Raw genomic sequence first — 20,887 nt, forward strand, 5'->3', positions numbered from 1 at the left:
GCAAGATTAAACATGATAGTCAGCTGTTTCCTGTCAGTTTCCAATCTGGAGAACACCTACTGTATATCTCCTAAGTGATCCGATTTCAAACACTAGTGTTTACTTTCCCATCATCCTGTTTAGAGTGCTTTTAGTCATTACAAAGTGATGTGACTTTCCATAACTTTTATTCAGATCAGTGTAAGGAATGTCTGTCACCTTAACTACATTTCAGCACTTAACAGGACATTTGACTCAAGACATCTTTTCAATCGAGTGGTGTTGTTGTTACTCAACTGTGTTGAGTCAATTTCCGTTAACTCTCCGAGGCGAAAAGACGTGGGAGTGGCCTCATTATCATATTTCTCAGCATGCTTTGTTGCAGTTTGATTTTTAGAATAGTTTGTTTTAATATATATGTTTCCTCGTGTAAATTGATCCTAAACACTCAGATCCTACACATTTGGTTTTACAGTATGTTCAGAGGGCAGAGTTTGGTGGAAATGGTTGATACTGGCTGAGCAGTAGACAGACAGACCGATCCCATCAGAAACAAGTGCTACGTTCTCCCACAAGAGAAAATTTCACTCACAACAAAGGGAACTAACAAGAAAAATAACTGACAACCAAACCAGGTGTTCAAAAGGGGTTCTGAAGGACATCCATGGGGGTCTCCACTGAAAGTTGACAAGCAACTAGGAAAATGTACCCTAAAATATTCCCACCATGGATGCACACTAAATTTGGCTAGCAAATGGAAAAGAAAAAGAAAACCCCACACCAACTCCCAAACATCACCTGGGCCAGCACAGGTGAAACACCACACAGCAACTAGATGGACAAGGCAGCACAGGTGCAACAGATACCCACCAACAAGGCGACACCACCAATCGATGAGCTGATGAAATCTGGATATTTGCATTTCTCAAGGTACACACAAACGTGAATTAGCCTGTCTTCCTTATCGGTGTGCTAAATCACAAATACTTGTTATTCATGCTATCAAATTAGATATTCATCTAAAATAGGGCTTCTCTTTAAGGTTTTGTTATAGTTATAGTTTTGTTACTGGTGACTTTTGTATCTAAAGATAAAAGCAAAAAATGATCAATAGATCAATTATATTTACTTGTTCTTATTTTTCTCAAAGTAAGGAAATGTTTCTAATGGCAAGCGCGCCAGAAGTTGACGTTAGAGTTACCAGAGTAACAACACCTCAGCAGACAAGCGTCTGAACAATAACAGTGCAATCACACATTAATTAATTACACGTGAATTATAATCAAGCCTATCAATATATTTCATTCGATTAGGAGCTAATTTACTAAATATTAAACCATTTTCTTTAATGCACATTTTGGGCATGTTCCCTCCAATTAAGAATGCGTATGCTAACGCATAAAGTTGTTACAAATGACACCATACCAACCAGAACGCTATCCATTCCTGCGCACACACAACAAGAGACACAAAAGAGAGACCAACATGTTGCGAAACTTTGTACAAATCTGTCAAACTATTGCAAAACTTATTTTGCAAGATGTCAACTTACCACCAAAGGTATGGAGCAGATGAGAACAACCACGGAGGTAGCGATGAGCAGAATGACCATCTGGATCTCTGCGCCGGCCAATCGTTGGAAGCTCCGTCTGCGCCTCAGGTCCGCTATGCGTCCTCCCTGGTCCGTACCCAGCGATGTTCTGCGGATGAACCGCTTGTGCATCATAATCAGCGCCCCGCATACCAGCACGTTGCATATCACCGTGGCCAGGATAAGAAAGGAGCTCACCCCGGCGTACATGTAGGAGAAGGCGGCGTGCGTGGAGTCATTAGTCCGCCAGTCGATGAAGCACCAGGTCCCTGGGAACTGTTTATTCACTTTCCCCAGCCCCATGGCAGGCAGCGCGCAGAACAGCACGTTAGAAATGTAGATGCCCGCAAGCGTCAACGCCGCAAGTCTTTGGTCCACGCAATGGTTGTAGAAATACGCATGGTTTATAGCCAAGTATCTCTCTATTGACATGGCACAGATAATGCTGAGGCCGACTAGAAAGAAGAAGAGAAGGATGAAGCCGGAGTACTGACACAGAGACTCTCCACCCGGCCACTTCCCTTGCACATAGGTGGCGATGGTGACGGGGCTGGCCAGTAGCGTGCCCAAAAGGTCGGTCACTGCAAGCCCGCACACCAGGGTGTAAAAGGTGGTTTCCTTCTGTTCCTTCCGAGACTTTCGGAGCACCACGATGGCGATGACGTTCCCCACCACTCCGAATATAAACATAATCACCGGGATAGTAGGCTCCCGGGGCCCACTTGTCATCGTGCCGTTATTCATACCCGACATTATTCTGTAACTGTCTATGTGGAACGAAATAGTTAGTTCTTCTTCAGTGTTATCTCCCAAACCGTTGGCATGTAGACGATATAGTTACTCTTTCGTTGGTGCGTGCTCTCCAAGTTGCTCAATAACGTCCAAATCCACCCAAGTTCCATCATCTTATCTAACCGTTACGCACTTGAATAACCACTCTAACGAATGTCTCCGTGTCTCCGTGTAACCTTCGTCTCTTCTGTTAGTCGCTAACTTTAGGTTTTTTACTATCAGAAGTGTTTTTGTCTCAGGCGTTCTGCACACCGCGCTGCAGTGTTCAACATGTTCAACTCCTCCTCTGTCGTCGCTCCCTTCACTTGTAAGTTTGAAGCAGAGGCTCCGCACTTTTGGAGGTGGAGCAGCTTTATAGACATCCTCCAGTGAATTTTTTTACTTTTACTTTTGAAAAGCATATCCCAGAAGGGGAGGACCATCCTCAGTGAAATTTCATAAAAAATAAAAAATAGCGAAACACTAAAAAAGTTTTCCTTTTTAGATAAAACTATACTAAATATATTCATAAGTCACCAAGTAATTGATTAAAACACACTGTTTTGCAATGAAGCTCTTTCAACAGCACTCTCTGGGGGTAGCACCATGTAGGCAGAGAACAGGCAGAGAACAGCTAGCTTCTGTCCTCCTCTGTGTACATCGACTTCAATACAAAACCAAGGAGGCTCGTAGGCCTCACCCCCTTTCATAGACCTACATGGTAATTACGACCACTTCTGGGTGATGACCATCAACCAATCAAAGCTTTTGCAGTATGAAGTGACATGCTGTCCATCCAATCATAAGATTAGAATCAGATAATTAACATAGTGTGTTGTAATGGGGTTGTGCCGCAGAGCATTATGGGGGGTTTATGTGTTGAGAAGCTTGGTGTGTTGATGACATTGTTGGATAGAGATTGAAAAGTGATAGTTGAGCATTTTTTGGGATATTATTAAATTCAAATTAGTTTCTTCAAAATACAGGAGATGGAGGAGGTAGATTATACATAGTTTTCTTGGTTTTATAACTTTATTTTTGTGTCCAGTTATTGCAATTTATTTCAATTTGTCTTGCTAACTTCAGTAGCAAATAGCAGTAGGTAGCTAGCTACCAGCTCGAGCAGCTACTGTATCTACCAGCCGCTTTCGCCGCCAATCCTACTGAAAATGTTGTTGACTTTTTGTTGAAGAACCCCTTTCATTCTCTGGGTTACTCGGAAAAGGTGCAAATTAAAACCGAGGGTAGACCTCTGCCTGAGATCAGTTTTATGAAGAAGGATGAAAAGGTGAGTGGGCTTTCAATACCAATTGGTATCAAAAGTATAGCTGTTTAACAGGGAGCCTTTCATCAAGCTGTCTGTATTGCTGGCCTTGCCTGCTTTTTGGAAAGAATTGAGCCTTGGGCGAAACTGCAAAACAAAATCAGGGGGCATATAAATGCCCACATCAGATTCAAGCTTCTGGGAAAAAGCTGTATCGATCATGACGAAGGTCTGCATATTGAAACTGTGCAACACAACAAGAAAGTAAGAAGAAACAGGGATGTTATTAAGCGGTTTATCAACACCATTGTTTTGTACATAATGTTGCTGCTACTGTCTCTTATGACCAAAAAGAGCTTCTGGACATCAGAACTTCAAATTGGACGAGGAGTTCTTCTTCAATGAGTTGGACGTGAGGGTTTTACTACAGACACACGACCAGGCCCAGATCCCCGTGATTCACTGGAAAAGGAAAAGTAGGTTTCTTGGAAAGAGATCAGGATGCCTTGTGAGGATCAGGGGACGAGTGGCGAATCTGCCCTTGCCTTCCGTTCTGCTAGCAAAAACAATAGCTGGTGCACGATATCTAATGAAGTCTCAAGGTTTTGCTCTCCTGAGGTAGAGTTTCTCATGATAAGCTGTAAACCACACTATCTACCTAGAGAGTTTTCATCTGTATTATTCGTAGCTGTCTACATACCACCACAGACCGAGGCTGGCACTAGAACCGCACTCAATGAGCTCTATTCTGCCATAAGCAAACAGGAAAATGCTCATCTAGGCGGCGCTCCTAGTGGCCGGGGACTTTAATGCAGGGAAATTTAAATCAGTTTTACCTAATTTCTATCAGCATGTTAAACGTGCAACCAAAGGGAACAAAAATTCTAGACCACCTTTACTCCACACACAGAGACACGTACAAAACTCTCCCTCGCCCTCTATTTGTCAACTCTGACCATAACTCTATCCTCCTGATTCTCGCAAAAAATTAAAGCAGGAAGCACCAGTGACTCGGTCTATAAAAAAGTGGTCAGATGAAGCAGATGCTAAACTACAGGACAGTTTTGCTAGCACAGACTGGACTATGTTCCTGGATTCTTCCGATGGCATTGAGGAGTACACCACATCAGTCACTGGCTTTATCAAAAAGTGCATCGAAGACGTCGATCCCACAGTCACTGTACGTACATACCCCAACCAGAAGCCATGGATTACAGGCAATATTTGTACTGAGATAAAGGGTCACTGGGCCAGACGGAATACCAGGATGTGTACTCCGAGCATGCACTGACCAACTGTCAAGTGTCTTCACTGACATTTTCAACCTCTCCCTGTCTTAGTCTGTAATATCAACATGTTTCAAGCAGACCACCATAGTCCCTGTGCCCAAGAACACTAAGGTAACCCGCCTAAATGTAGCCATGAAAAGCTTTGAAAGGCTGGTCATGGCTCACATCAACATCATTATTCCAGAAACCCTAGACCCACTCCAATTTGCATAACGCACCAAAAGATCCACAGATGATGCAATCTCTATTGCACTCCACACTGCCCTTTCCCACCTGGACAAAAGGAACACCTATGTGAGAATGCTATTCAGTGACTACAGCTCAGCGTTCAACACCATAGTGCCATCAAAGCTTGTCAATAAGGTAAGGACCCTGGGACTCAACACCTCCCTCTGCAACTGGATCCTGGACTTCCTGACGGGGGCCCCTCAGGGGTGCGTGCTCAGTCCCCTCCTGTACTCCTGACGGGTTGCATCCCTGCCTGGTATGTCAACTGCTCGGCCTCCGACAGCAAGGCAGTTAACCCACTGTTCCTAGGCCGTCCTTGAAAATAAGAATTTGTTCTTAACTGAGTTGCCTAGTTAAATAAAGGTAAAAATAAAAAATTAAATAAAGGCACTACAGAGGGTAGTGCGTACGGCCCAGTACATCACAAGCTTCAAGGCATCCAGGACCTCTATACCAGGTAGTGTCAGAGGAAGGCCCTAAAAATTGTCAAAGACTCCAGCCACCCTAGTCATAGACTGTTCTCTCTGATACCGCACGTCAAGCGGTACCGGATCGCCAAGTCTAGGTCCAAGAGGCTTCTAAACAGCTTCTACCCACAAGCCATAAGACTCCTGAACAGCTAATCAAATGTCTACCCGGACTATTCTACCCGGACTATGTCTACCCGGACTCCCCCCGCACATTGACTCTGTACAGGTACCCCCCCCCCCCCGCTATTGTTATGCACTGCTGCTCTAATTATTTGTTATTCTTACTTTTTTTTTCAGGGATTTTCTTAAAACTGCATTGTTGGTTAAGGGTTTGTAAGTAAGCATTTCACTGTAAGGCCTGTTGTATTTGGCGCATGTGACAAATATAATGTGATTTGATTTGATTTGTGTTTTTGGGTATGTAAGAATTGTCTTTTAGAGGACATGACGAGAGGGAAAGTTCCCGATAACAAGGGCAACTACAAGGAGCTTGCACGTTACGACGCTTTACTTGCTGAACATATGGAACTTTAGACTGTCTTTTTTCTGGGATGTCGAAATCAATTCAGAATGATTTGATATCTTCCATCGTATCATCCATTAAAAGTTAGATTAAAGAGAGAGGTTGACGCAGCAATTTTTTCCCCTGCGTGCTCAAGTAGGGGTTTTCACTTTCCTCCGGTATTTATTTAGCAAAGATGATAACAAGTTATCACATCGGACAGACACAAGCAAAAACTCATTATATAAATGTTGCAGCAGCCTAGGTTAAACCTAAACATTAGAGATCTGACATGCTGTATGGAATGAAAACAAGACGATTTTTCAGTCTGTTCAACTGTCGGCTACTAATAAGAGCAGATGCATACAGCCTATGTGCGCTGTTCATTTGGTCAGAGTAAACTAATTGGTCACATGATGTATTTATAGTCCATTTGTGTTTCAGTAGAAAATGTGATTGTAATCCAATTTGGTTTATGTTCAACATTGGACTGGCTAGGCTGCCTGTACATTTTCAATCCAAAATTATTCATTGGAATTAATCAATCAACATAATAGTAATGACAGATGTGAGTACATGTTTTATAAAGCCTACAGTTGCATAGGTGTGCACGATGCAAATATGCAAGCTGTGAGTTCTATTTTCTATCAGTTGTTGTCTGTGTCTGGGTGGAGGAAATCCCCCTACTAATCTAGTCTAAATATAATAAAGTATAAGGTTGCTGCAGTTTGACAGATTTTTCACCCAGGGCCAGGTTTTTTTTTTTGCAGGGTTTTTTAAAAACCAGTTGAACTGATTCTGAAAAACTTGTCCCATCATAGCCCGTATGAAACCTTTTACAACTAATTAATCACTGTCATACCTTATAGTGTCCAGAGTTTTCTTGGTTAACAGATAAGGAAAAACTCTGAGACCTATGGTGCCACCAGTCTGCTTGCAGTTGTCGGGTTATTGTCAGGTATGTGGATGATCAGGGCTTTATTCAGGAACATTTCTTGTGCTACTTTGATGTGTCAAGTGGGCGAGATGCACAGTCTGTGTTTGACTTTGTGAATTTTGAGATGTCTGAGTTTAACTTCATGGAGAAACGTGTTGTTCAAACCTACGATGGCGCAGCTGTAATGGAATGTATCTGCTATTTGTATTTCCAGCTAAGTCCCCTCCTGTTCCCCAAGAGATCATAACCACTCCACTCCACTACCATTGTCAACTCTCTCCTGATATCAAGTTTCAGGTAAGACCCAAATGCAGACTGTGTTGAAATAACAATGTTTATTAGTGGTGTAGGGGCTGTGCTTTGGCAAGGTGTCCTGTGTGAATTTAAGAGTGCTCTCTCTAATTCTCTCTTTCTCTCTCTCGGAGGACCTGAGCCCTAGGACCATGCCTCAGGACTACCTGACATGATGACTCCTTGCTGTCCCCAGTCCACCTGGCCGTGCTGCTGCTCCAGTTTCAACTGTTCTGCCTTATTATTATTCGACCATGCTGGTCATTTATGAACATTTGAACATCTTGGCCATGTTCTGTTATAATCTCCACCCGGCACAGCCAGAAGAGGACTGGCCACCCCACATAGCCTGGTTCCTCTCTAGGTTTCTTCCTAGGTTTTGGCCTTTCTAGGGAGTTTTTCCTAGCCACCGTGCTTCTACACCTGCATTGCTTGCTGTTTGGTGTACGAAGGGCTATATAAATAAATTTGATTTGATTTGATTTGATTACAGCAACAGAGGCAGGCAAACGACAGGTCAAGGCAGGCAGGTGTTGATAATCCAGAGTAGTGGGGCAAAGGTACCGGACGGCAGGCAGGCTCAGGGTAAGGTCAGGCAGAGGTCGGTAATCCAGAGCAGGGGCAAAGATACAGGACGGCAGTTAGGGTCAGTGACAGGCAGAGTGGTCAGGCAGGCAGGCTCAGAGTCAGGACAGGCAAGGGTCAAAACCAGGAGGGCAAGAAAAAAAGAGACTAGGAAAAAGCAGGAGCGGAGACAACACTCTTGTTGACCTGACAAACAAGACAAACTGGCAACAGACAAACAGAGAATACAGGTATAAGTACCCAGGTGTAAGGGGTGTGTGTTGGTGGCAGGGAAGTCAGGCGCAGGAGAACGAACTTGGTATAAAAGGAGTTGTTTAATAAATGCTGACAAAACTCCAAAACAACCCAAATGTATAAAATAACAAAGTGGGTACAAAACCCGTCGCACACCAACACTAAAATGCACATCACATACAATCAAAACACTCTCCGACAAGGACATGTGGGGAAACAAAAGGTTAAATACACAACATGTAATTGATGGGATTGGAACCAGGTGTGAAGGAAGACAAGACAAAACTAATGGAAAATGAAAAATGGATCAGTGATGGCTAGAAGGTCGGAGAAGTCGACCGCCGAAGACCGCACGAAGGAGAGGGACCGACTTCGGCGGAAGTCGTGGCACCAAGGGATAATGGGGTGGATGGGTGACACCTGAAGGGGGGTGGAGACAAGCACAAGGATATATAAAACAGATCAGGGTGTGACACCTGGCATGAACTGAAGCCACTTCTCATGTGCCCACTCCTCCACTGGCACATTGAGTATTCCTATCAAGTGCATCTCATTACTGTATGTTGATTCAATCACATACACAATCACATTATTACACATGAAAGATTTTAATCCTTGCTTGGACTAAATCATTCTTAACTCTTTTGTCTAACTGTGTAGTGTGTTGTGTTATTGTTTTTTGTCTTCCCAGTCAAATCCTGCCCTGCACTGAAGTCAAGCCTCTGAACACCTCATTTCATGCCTCATACCATCATTCAATCACTGTTTTGATCCCTTTCCTACACTGTGTAAGTAGCCCTCTCATTCCCATTCCACATAAATGTCTTTATTAAATGCTTTAGGTTTTTGAAACACACTGTCGTCTCTGTGCGTTCTACGCCCATACCGTAGGTCTCCCATCCTCCTCCTTTTCAAGTCACCAGCTTCCACTGTATACCAAGTACAAATACAGTAAAGTACTGTACACACTTTTTCTCTTAGCTAAATAGTGTTTGTAGACAACTGCTAACTTCAAAGAGTGGGGAATTCAGGGAGTTGGTCTGATGGGAATCCTTGATGCTATTGGCCTCCCCCTTGCTTGAGGAACAATAGAGAATAGCCCCCCCCCCTCCCCACACTTGTGCTATGACATGACTTACCTGGACCACGTATTGAGATGTGCTTTTTGTTATGTAAATCAGGTGAAAATGCGACTGGAGTGCTACTTTAAAATGGTTATTGTTCAGCATATTTACTTTGGGCAGGATTACGACCCGAGGTAAGCGTGCACATAAATGGAACATAATTTCCTTTTTATGGGTATTCTGATCTTGAACTAACTTAAGCATTTGAATAGGGTGCTATTCACCTGCTATTCGTTTTGTGTGGAGATCAAATAAATGATGGAGGTGTGTCTACAAATTTACAGCGACACTGTATTCTGACCTTGACCTAATTCCCAAATAATTCCACCACCTTTACGCAAAGAAAATCAATGACTTAAGGTCTAGCGAACCTACTGGTTCCAAGTGGAAAAAGCATCTACTTTATTAAAAAAAAAAAAAAAACAACACCACTCTCCATGTACTGTAATTTATAACTTGATAAGAGCTATTAATAAGAGCTAGGTAAATGAGTAATCCATTTGGATAAGGGAATTGTAAATATAAATTACACTTGTTTTAGATATACACTCAGCGGCCAGTTTATTAGGGACACCCTTCTAGTACTGGGTCGGACCTCCCTTTGCCTCCAGAACAGCCTGAATTCTTTGGGGCATGGACATGTTGCTCATTTGGTATCAGTGGACCTAACGTGTGCCAGGCTAACGCTTCTCACACCATTACACCTCTGCCACCAGCCAATGTTTTTCCACTCCTCAATTGTCCAGTGTTGGTGATCGTGTGCCCACTGGAGCCTCTTGTTCTTGTTTTTAGTTGATAGGAGTGGGACCCGGTGTGGTCGTCTGCTGCAATATAGCCCATCCATGACAAGGACAGATTAGTTGTGCCTTCCAAATGCCATTCTGCACACCACTGTTGTACTGTGCCGTTATTTGCCTGTTTGTGGCCTGCCTGTTAGCTTGCACAATTATTGTCATTCTCCTTCGAACTATCATCAGTGAGTTGTTTTTGCCAATAGGACTGCCACTGACTGGATTTTTTTTGTTCTTGGTAAACCCTAGACACATTCGTGCGTGAAAAGCCCAAGAGGCCGGACATTTCTGAGGGCCTAGAACCGGCGCGGCTGGCACCGACAATCATACCACGTGTAACGTCACTTAGGTCACTCGTTTTGCTAATTCGAATGTTCAATCGAACAGTAACTAAATGCATTGATACCTGTTTGCCTGCTTTATATAGCAAGCAACGGCCACCTGACTCACTATCTGTAGGAGCGAACCATTTTCGTGAACGGGGTGGCCACTGAGTGTATTTTATCTTATAATCACTGTAGAAAAATGTGTAACCAGACATATGGCAGCAAACTAAAGCATATCAACATATCAACTTTCCCACAGTAAAGTTTATGGAATGCTGTGCCTTTATGCAGAATTTGTCTTAATTATAGGCTACCCCGACTTTCTGTTTCCTATTTCTTTCATGTTAAATATTAGCAACTATCAGTATAGACTGTCAGTAGGTCTAATGACACATATTCAACTGACAATTTGAAAAAAATTGCCTCCAACACTCTACACAGCAAATTGGATGCCGTCTATCACAGCGCCATCCGTTTTGTCACCAAAGTACCATATACTACCCACCACTGCGACCTGTATGCTCTCGTTGGCTGGCCAACGCCAAACCCACTGGCTCCGGGTCGTCTATAAGTCTTTGCTAGGTAAAGCCCCGCCTTATCTAAGCTCACTGGTCACCATAGCAGCACCCACCCGTAGCACGCGTTCCAGCAGGTATATTTCACTGGTCACCCCTAAAGCCAATTCCTCCTTCAGCCGCCTTTCCTTTCAGTGCTCTGCTGCCAATGACTGGAACGAACTGCAAAAATCACTGAAGCTGGAGACTCATATCTCCCTCACTAGCTTTAAGCACCAGCTGTCAGAGCAGCTCACAGATCACTGCGCCTGTACATAGCCCATCTGTGAATAGCCCATCCAACTACCTTATCCTCATACTGTTATTTATTTGATTTATTTTGCTCCTTTGCACCCCAGTATCTCTACTTGCACACTCATCTTCTGCACATCTATCACTTTAGTGTTTAATTGCTATATTGTAATTATTTCACCACTATGGCCTATTTATTGCCTTACCTCCCTTATCCTACCTAATTTGCACACACTGCATATAGACTTATTTTTCTATTGCATTATTGACTGTATGTTTATTCCATGTGTAACTCTGGGTTGTTGTTTCTGTCGCACTGCTTTGCTTTATCTTGGCCAGGTCGCAGTTGTAAATGAGAACTTGCTCTCAACTTGCCTATATGGTTAAATAATGGTGAAATAAAAAATATATATATTTCTTTACAGTTAGTTCCCTTCAGTTGGTATAGCGAAACATTATCATTCCATTTAATGACATTGCTTTGTTTATCTTTATTTGCTTCCTCGTTAAACACAGTCACAGCCGTGTGGTTGTTGATGAGGATCAAAAGTAATAGTTGATAATATAAAAAAATACATGTTGGCAAATTAAATCGTTATGTCATCCAGCTCTTCTTGGATAGAGGAATCATCAGAAGCAGCCATTGTAACCAAATAGTTTATCAGTCTCGGACAGACATTTACATTTTGAAACTTGTGGATAAAATCTTTACAGCCCTTAACAACAATAAATACACCCTTGGCATCTTTTTAGATTTATCCAAAGTGTTTGACATGGTTGATAATGAAACATTACTTTCTAAATTGCATTATTACAGTTTTCATGATTATAAATATTATTGGTTATATAGTTATGTTTATGAGAAAAAATGTTTTATGCAAACTGCTGTGCGTCTACTAGGGCCAAGATATCCTATGGTAGGCCACAGGGTTCGATAATCAAACCTTTGTTATTCCTAATCTACATCAATGACCTTGCTGCTGTGTCTTCTACCGTACTTCCCGTTCTCTTTGCTGATGATACCAATTTGATCTAATCACACAATAATTTTTATTCACTTATTAATGAATCCAACTCCAGTATGGCCTAATTTTCTGCATGGTTCCTGGATAAACAAACTATGTTTACATTTTGAAAAATCCAACTATATTGTATTAAGAATAAGAAATATTGTTTAAAAAAAAAATCATAAAAAATACAGAAAAGAGAATGAAATGGAACAAGTTACATCCAATATATTCTGCTGAGATCTAATTGATGAAAAGTTATCCTGTAAAGATAATTCTCAATTTGTCTGTGGCAAAGTGATGAAATCTGTTGGTATCATCAGAAAGACTAGTGGTTTGGTTTGTCAGGCTTGCTTCCTAACTCTATACTATAGCTAAATTTACCCATATCTCATTTTCTGTAATATTGTCTGGGCCAGTAAATACAGTTGAAGTCGGAAGTTTACATACAGCTTAGCCAAAAACTTTCAACTCAGTTTTTCACAATTCCTGACATTTAATCCTAGTAAACAATCCCTGTCTTAGGTCAGTTAGGATCACCACTTTATTTAAAAAATGTGAAATGTCAGAATAATAGTAGAGAATGATTTATTTCAGGTTCTATTTCTTTCATCACATTCCCAGTGGGTCAGAAGTTTACATACACTCAATTAGTGTTTGGTAGCATTGCCTTTAAATTGTTTGACTTGGGTCAAATGTTTCGGGTAGCCTTCCACAAGCTTCACACAATAAGTTGGGTGAATTTTGGCCTATGTCTCCTGACAGAGCTGGTGTAACTGAGTCAGGTTTGTAGGCCTCCTTACTCGCACAAACTTCAGTTCTGCCCACAAATTTTCAATGGGATTGAGGTCAGGGCTTTGTGATGGCCACTCCAATACCTTGACTTTGTTGTCCTTAAGCCATTTTGCCACAACTTTGGAAGTATGCTTGGGGTCATTGTCCATTTGGAAGACCCATTTGCGACCAAGCTTTAACTTCCTGACTGATATCTTGAGATGTTGCTTCAATATATCCACATAATTTTCCTACCTCATGATGCCATCTATTTGGTGAAGTGCACCAGTCCCTCCTGCAGCACAGCACCCCCACAACATGATGCTGCCACCCCGTGCTTCACGGTTGGGATGGTGTTCTTTGACTTGCAAGCATCCCCCTTTTTCCTCCAAACATAACGATGGTCATTATGGCCAAACAGTTCTATTTTTGTTTCGTCAGACCAGAGGACATTTCTCCAAAACGTACGATCTTGTCCCCGTGTGCAGTTGCAAACTGTAGTCTGGCTTTTTTATGGCGGTTTTGGAGCAGTGGCTTCTTCCTTGCTGAGTGGCCTTTGAGGTTATGTCAATATAGGACTCGTTTTACTGTGGATATAGATACTTTTGTACCTGTTTCCTCCAGCATCTTCACAAGGTTCTTTGCTGTTGTTCTGGGATTTATTTGCACTTTTCACACCAATGTGTGTTCATCTCTAGGAGACTGAACACGTCTCCTTCCTGAGCTGTATGACGGCTGCATGGTCCCATGGTGTTTATATTTGCGTACTATTGTTTGTACAGATGAACGTGGTACCTTCAGGCATTTGGAAATTGCTCCCAAGGATGAACCAGACTTGTGGCGGTCTACATTTCTTGGCTGATTTATTTAGATTTTCCCATGATGTCAAGCAAAGAGGCACTGAGTTTGAAGGTAGGCCTTGTAATACATCCACATGTACATGTAACGGATGTGAAACGGCTAACTTAGTTAGCGGTGCGCGCTAAATAGCGTTTCAATCGGTGACGTCACTTGCTCTGAGACCTTGAAGTAGTAGTTCCCCTTGCTCTGCAAGGGCCGCGGCTTTTGTGGAGCGATGGGTAACGATGCTTCGTGGGTGACTGTTGTTGATGTGTGCAGAGCGTCCCTGGTTCGCGCCCGGGTATGGGCGAGGGGACGGTCTAAAGTTATACTGTTACATACACCTCCAATTGACTCAAATGGTGTCAATTAGCCTATCAGAAGCTTCTAAAGCCATGTCATCATTTTCTGGAATTTTCCAAGCCGTTTAAACGCACAGTCAACTTAGTGTATGTAAATTTCTGACACACTGGAATTGTGATACAGTGAATTCTAAGTGAAATAAACTCTGTAAAAAATAGTTGGAAAAATGCACAAAGTAGATGTCCTAACCGACTTGCCAAAACTATAGTTTGTTAACAAGAAATACGTTTTAATGACTCCAACCTAAGTGTTATGTAAACTTCCGACTTCAGCTGTATATGATATTGGGATAACTCCGAGTATCACACATGGACATTTCCTATGGCCTCATATGGATTCATTCAATATCCTGAGATTTGTGACATCCTATTTTCTCTCTTCATGTTGACAAATATTGACTGTATACATACACTACCGTTCAAACGTTTGGGGTCACTTTGAAATGTCCTTGTTTTAAAAAGAAAAGCACATTTTTTGTCCATTAAAACAACATCAAATTAATCAGAAATACAGTGTAGACATGGTTAATGTTGTAAATGACAATTGTACCTGGGAATGGCTGATTGTAATGGAATATCTGCATAGGCGTACAGAGGCCCATTATCAGCAACCATCACTCCTGTGTTCCAATGGCACATTGTGTTAGCTAATCCAAGTTGATCATTTTAAAAGGCTAATTGATCACTGGAAAACCCTTTTGCAATTATGTTAGCACAGATGAAAACTGTTGTTCTGATTAAAGAAGCAATTCAACTGGCCTTCTTTAGACTAGTTGAGTATCTGGAGAATCAACATTTGTTGGTTCGATTACAGGCTCAAAATGGCCAGAAACAAAGAGCTCTTTTCTGAAACTCGTCAGTCTATTCTTGTTCTGAGAAATGAAAGCTATTCCATGTGAGAAATTGCCAAGAAACTGAAGATCTCGTACAACCCTGTGTACTACTCCCTTCACAGAACATCGCAAACTGGCTCTAACGAGTGCCCCGGTGCACAACAGAGCAAGAGGACAAGTGTATTAGGGCTTTCTCCTATAGAGCTCCATTTTTATGGAATGGTTTGCCTATCCATGTGAGAGACGCAGACTCGGTCTCAACCTTTAAGTCTTTACTGAAGACTCATCTCTTCATCAGGTCATATGATTGAGTGTAGTCTGGCCCAGGAGTGTGAAGGTGAACGGAATGGCTCTGTCTCTGCCTGGCCAGTGCCCCTCTCTCCACTGGGATTCTCTGCCTCTAACCCAATTACAGGGGCTGAGTCACTGGCTTACTGGTGCTCTTTCATGCTGTCCCTAGGAGGGGTGCGTCACTTGAGTGGGTTGAGTCACTGACGTGATCTTCCAGTCTGGGTTGGCGTCCTCCCTTGGGTTGTGCTGTGGCGGAGATCTTTGTGGGCTATACTCGGCCTTGTCTCAGGATGGTAAGTTGGTGGTTGAAGATGTCCCTCTAGTGGTGTGGGGGCTGTACTTTGGCAAAGTGGGTGGGGTTATATCCTGCCTGTTTGGCCCTGTCTGGGGGTATCATCAGATGGGGCCACAGTGTCTCCTGACCCCTCCTGTCTCAGACTCCAGTATTTATGCTGCAGTAGTTTATGTGTCGGGGGGCTAGGGTCAGTCTGTTAAAGCTGGAGTACTTCTCCTGTCTTATCTGGGTGTCCTGTGTGAATTTAAGTATGATCTCTCTAATTCTTTCTTTCTTTCTTTCTTTCTTTCTTTCTTTCTCTCTCTCTCGGAGGACCTGAGCCCTAGGACCATGCCTCAGGACTACCTGGCATGATGACTACTTGCTCTCCCCAGTCCACCTGGCCGTGCTGCTGCTCCAGTTTCAACTGTTCTGCCTGCGGCTATGGAACCCTGACCTGTCGTGCTACCTGTCCCAGACCTGCTGTTTTCATCTCTCCAGAGACTGTAGGAGCGTTAGAGATACTCTTAATGATCGGCTACGAAAAGCCAACTGACATTTTCTCCTGAGGTGCTGACTTATTGCACCCTCAACAACTACTGTGATTATTATTATTTGACCATGCTGGTCATTTATGAACATTTGAACATCTTGGCCATGTTCTGTTATAATCTCCACCCGGCACAGCCAGAAGAGAACTGGCCACCCCTCATAGCCTGGTTCCTTTCTAGGTTTCTTCCTAGGTTTTGGCCTTTCTAGGAATTTTTTCCTAGCCACCGTGCTTCTACACCTGTATTGCTTGCTGTTTGGGGTTTTAGGCTGGGTTTCTGTACAGCACTTTGAGATATCAGCTCATGTACAGTGCCTTGCGAAAGTATTCGGCCCCCTTGAACTTTGCGACCTTTTGCCACATTTCAGGCTTCAAACATAAAGATATAAAACTGTATTTTTTTGTGAAGAATCAACAACAAGTGGGACACAATCATGAAGTGGAACGACATTTATTGGATATTTCAAACTTTTTTAACAAATCAAAAACTGAAAAATTTGGCGTGCAAAATTATTCAGCCCCCTTAAGTTAATACTTTGTAGCGCCACCTTTTGCTGTGATTACAGCTGTAAGTCGCTTGGGGTATGTCTCTATCAGTTTTGCACATCGAGAGACTGACATTTTTTTTCCATTCCTCCTTGCAAAACAGCTCGAGCTCAGTGAGGTTGGATGGAGAGCATTTGTGAACAGTAGTTTTCAGTTCTTTCCACAGATTCTCGATTGGATTCAGGTCTGGACTTTGACTTGGCCATTCTAACACCTTGATATGTTTATTTTTGAACCATTCCATTGTAGATTTTGCTTTATGTTTTGGATCATTGTCTTGTTGGAAGACAAATCTCCGTCCCAGTCTCAGGTCTTTTGCAGACTCCATCAGGTTTTCTTCCAGAATGGTCCTGTATTTGGCTCCATCCATCTTCCCATCAATTTTAACCATCTTCCCTGTCCCTGCTGAAGAAAAGCAGGCCCAAACCATGATGCTGCCACCACCATGTTTGACAGTGGGGATGGTGTGTTCAGCTGTGTTGCTTTTACGCCAAACATAACGTTTTGCATTGTTGCCAAAAAGTTCAATTTTGGTTTCATCTGACCAGAGCACCTTCTTCCACATGTTTGGTGTGTCTCCCAGGTGGCTTGTGGCAAACTTTAAACAACACTTTTTATGGATATCTTTAAGAAATGGCTTTCTTCTTGCCACTCTTCCATAAAGGCCAGATTTGTGCAATATACGACTGATTGTTGTCCTATGGACAGAGTCTCCCACCTCAGCTGTAGATCTCTGCAGTTCATCCAGAGTGATCATGGGCCTCTTGGCTGCATCAGTCTTCTCCTTGTATGAGCTGAAAGTTTAGAGGGACGGCCAGGTCTTGGTAGATTTGCAGTGGTCTGATACTCCTTCCATTTCAATATTATCGCTATCACAGTGCTCCTTGGGATGTTTAAAGCTTGGGAAATCTTTTTGTATCCAAATCCGGCTTCACAACAGTATCTCGGACCTGCCTGGTGTGTTCCTTGTTCTTCATGATGCTCTCTGCGCTTTTAACGGACCTCTGAGACTATCACAGTGCAGGTGCATTTATACGGAGACTTGATTACACACAGGTGGATTGTATTTATCATCATTAGTCATTTAGGTCAACATTGGATCATTCAGAGATCCTCAATGAACTTCTGGAGAGAGTTTGCTGCACTGAAAGTAAAGGGGCTGAATAATTTTGCACGCCCAATTTTTCAGTTTTTGATTTGTTAAAAAAGTTTGAAATATCCAATAAATGTCGTTCCACTTCATGATTGTGTCCCACTTGTTGTTGATTCTTCACAAAAAAATACAGTTTTATATCTTTATGTTTGAAGCCTGAAATGTGGCAAAAGGTCGCAAAGTTCAAGGGGGCCGAATACTTTCGCAAGGCACTGTAAGAAGGGCTATAAAGATACATTTGATTTGATTAGAGTGTCTAGTTTGAGAAACAGACGCCTCACAAGTCCTCAACTGGCAGCTTCATTAAATGGTACCTGCAAAACACCAGTCTCTTTAGCCTTTTAAAATGATAAACTTCAATTAGCTAACACAACGTGCCATTGGAACGTAGGAGTGATGGTTGCTATTTCAAAAACAAGGACATTTCTAAGTGACCCCAAACATTTGAATGGTAGTGTATGTGTTTTCTCAGCACATTTAAGATAGGAAACTGTATTGATTCCAGATATGCTTCTCATGGCTGAGGTCCATATCCTGATCTTGATATGCTTTTTGATATGCTGAAAATAAGGACGATTTCTGATGCATTTATGAGTTTTCACCACATGCTGAATAATTTGACAAATATGATATCCTTATTTTTCTTTCATGCACAAATCATTTTTGGATTCCCTCCGGATATTGAGCCATTAAATATCTCGAGAGAGGCCTATGTGGACATTTTCTTTTCTCTATATGATGACAAATACTAAGTAGGCCTACATAGGGTATTTTCTCAGCAAATACAATGCATATGCTCTTGACTGATGTCCATATCAGGATCTTGATTTGTGTTTTGATATGCTAAATAAGGGCCATTTCTGATGCTTACTTGAGTTTAATGCTTAATGCTTAATAATTTGGCAAATATTAAATCCATATTCTTTCAGACACTAGCTATAATTGTTCTATTCCCTCTGGATAAAGGTATGCGCAAACTACAAACTAAAAGTGCTGTAACTGGTAGCCTAGCAACAAGAATCACATATTTTCTGCTTTTGAGTTCCAACTGTCATTTTTAATTTGGGCACCACAAATGAGTGTGTGGTCGAACTGACAACTGGAAAATCAAAGAAGTGAGAAGCTGTTCAGAAAATAACTCAAAGAAGTAAATGCTAAAGTGAGTAGCTAATTTGAGATGTTTTATTTATCTTAGCTAGTAACTAGAATCAAGGACGTTAGCTAATTTGGCCAGCAGCCAGGTGGGCTAGCTTACTAGACTTGAAAGAGGGGTAAAAGCTAACTGGTAGCTTAGCTATCTAACAAATAACAAAATTGACTTCCCTTCAGGGAATATTTTTTTTACCACCTATCAAGCCTCAAGGTCGAAGCTAACATTTTAAAACGTTTTGGCATATTTTGTATTACTGGTTAATATAATCTAACGAGCTAACTAACTTAGCTAGCTAACTAGCAAATTAGCTCACCATGAGTGAAATTGGTAGAGTAGCTACCTTGTGGTATAGTTCTGTGATATTACAATATTTCCTTGCAATATCGACATTATTTTGATTCATGATTTATGCATTGACAGTTTGGAGTGGATCACAGACCTACAATACCACCTTAGGTCTTTACTGGTGACCCAATCTGCACCCATCGTTCATACCAAACAGGGTAGGCACGGGTAATGAAGGCATCCTCATTGTGCAACACATCCTGACCAATGAGGAGGATTCCAATCAGGGCAAGTCACACCCAAATGGAAATAACTTCGAAATCAACAATAAAATCGAGCAAAACTCCTATAACACTGTACTGTGCTCAACTGTACTGAGCTCTACTCTACTCTATTGTGATGTACTGTGCTGCACTATAATGTCCATACTTGTGAAACATACAGTAGATGTCTATGATTGGTACAGATTTGGTCCGATCTGGACCTACCTAATTTGGTCGTGTTTGGGGCTGCGTAGAAAAATAGCCAAACATGCAAAGGAGGATATTACCTTTGAGTACCTATTTAGGATACAACACCATGAAGAGAATGACGTTCATAATTCTGCATTTCTGTATAGTACAGAGCAAGGACTCAGGATGACATTCTGTTACTGAGAGTTGATCCACCTACCGTAGTTCAATAACCAAAATAAATGTTTTTAAACTCACGGTGTCATATCATAGCGAACACCCCATTCTTTCTGCAGACATCTTTGAATCTTAATTCAGAGTGGATATTTAACAGAGCTCTGGGAAAACGTGTTCACCAAAAACTGAAGGAGATTTTAATGTCATTCTATGAAATATTGCATCTGCACTGTTCCTCAAGGGCATTCGGGATGGCGGATGGGGGAGCGTTAGCATCTCCCTCTGATTTCAAAGGTTGAATGTTAGAAACCAGCGATAAAAAGTTATTTTTGATATTTTTGTTTTAAGCCTATCCCGAACCTTAACCCTTACCTTTGCCATTCAGAGTTAATGCCTAACCTTAAGAATTTGGAGTTAATGCCTGAACGTAACCCTTGTGTTGTCTTAAGTGTCAAAAATGACCCACCACTATGTTTAACAGCAGAGAAAACCCCCTAAATGAGACTTTTCCTAGAGTGACCCCAACATTAGAAAAAGTGAAACATCGTCTTTGTTCATATTTCCATGAAAGCTGTACTCCACCAGGGTACAACGATTGTCTTAGGGGCATTTTTGATCCAGCAGTTATAAAATATTTTACACAGCACAAAAACCACAAAGACACACACACACACACACAATGAGAAATTGAGATTATGCGTTCTACTGATTGAACTGAGCCAGCAGCTCCTGAAGAGGAAGATCCCCCTGCACCCCTTACACCTGCAGGAGGATGACTGCCCGCTGGCCCATGGTCATCTTCCATAACATCATTGATGTATCCTCATACAATGCCTTCGTGATATGGAACAAGATCAACCCTACCTGGATGCCTGATAAGCAGAACAAGAGGAGGATGTTCCTGGAGCAGCTGGGAAAGGCACTTGTAACCCCATACAGTCAAAGGAGGGAGTGCCTCCCCCACACAGCAGCCTCTGCAGTGCTTGTGAAAGCTGTTCAGGG

The 20,887-nt window shown here is 42.1% G+C and overlaps 1 protein-coding gene and 1 pseudogene across 2 annotated transcripts in view; one reads left to right on the forward strand and one right to left on the reverse strand.

Annotated features, from left to right (window-relative positions):
- LOC110509598 (prostaglandin E2 receptor EP4 subtype) overlaps positions 1-3,020 on the reverse strand; it is a 29,907-nt gene extending 26,887 nt beyond the window's left edge. Inside the window, exon 1 of one of the 2 annotated variants that reach the window (XM_090227126.1) lies at positions 1,532-2,671. In XM_090227126.1, coding sequence (XP_090083252.1) covers positions 1,532-2,323 — 792 coding nt within the window. In that variant the 5' untranslated portion in view covers positions 2,324-2,671. Of the gene's footprint in view, positions 1-1,531 lie in introns of both variants that reach the window. The other variant, XM_021590584.3, reaches the window with a different exon arrangement.
- An 805-nt stretch (positions 3,021-3,825) lies between these two features.
- The window catches only part of LOC149970441 (uncharacterized), a 50,543-nt pseudogene continuing 33,481 nt past the window's right edge, over positions 3,826-20,887 (forward strand).

Source organism: Oncorhynchus mykiss, chromosome 29, assembly GCF_057628025.1.
Source record: "Oncorhynchus mykiss isolate SJ-2025 chromosome 29, ASM5762802v1, whole genome shotgun sequence".
NCBI lineage: Eukaryota > Metazoa > Chordata > Actinopteri > Salmoniformes > Salmonidae > Oncorhynchus > Oncorhynchus mykiss.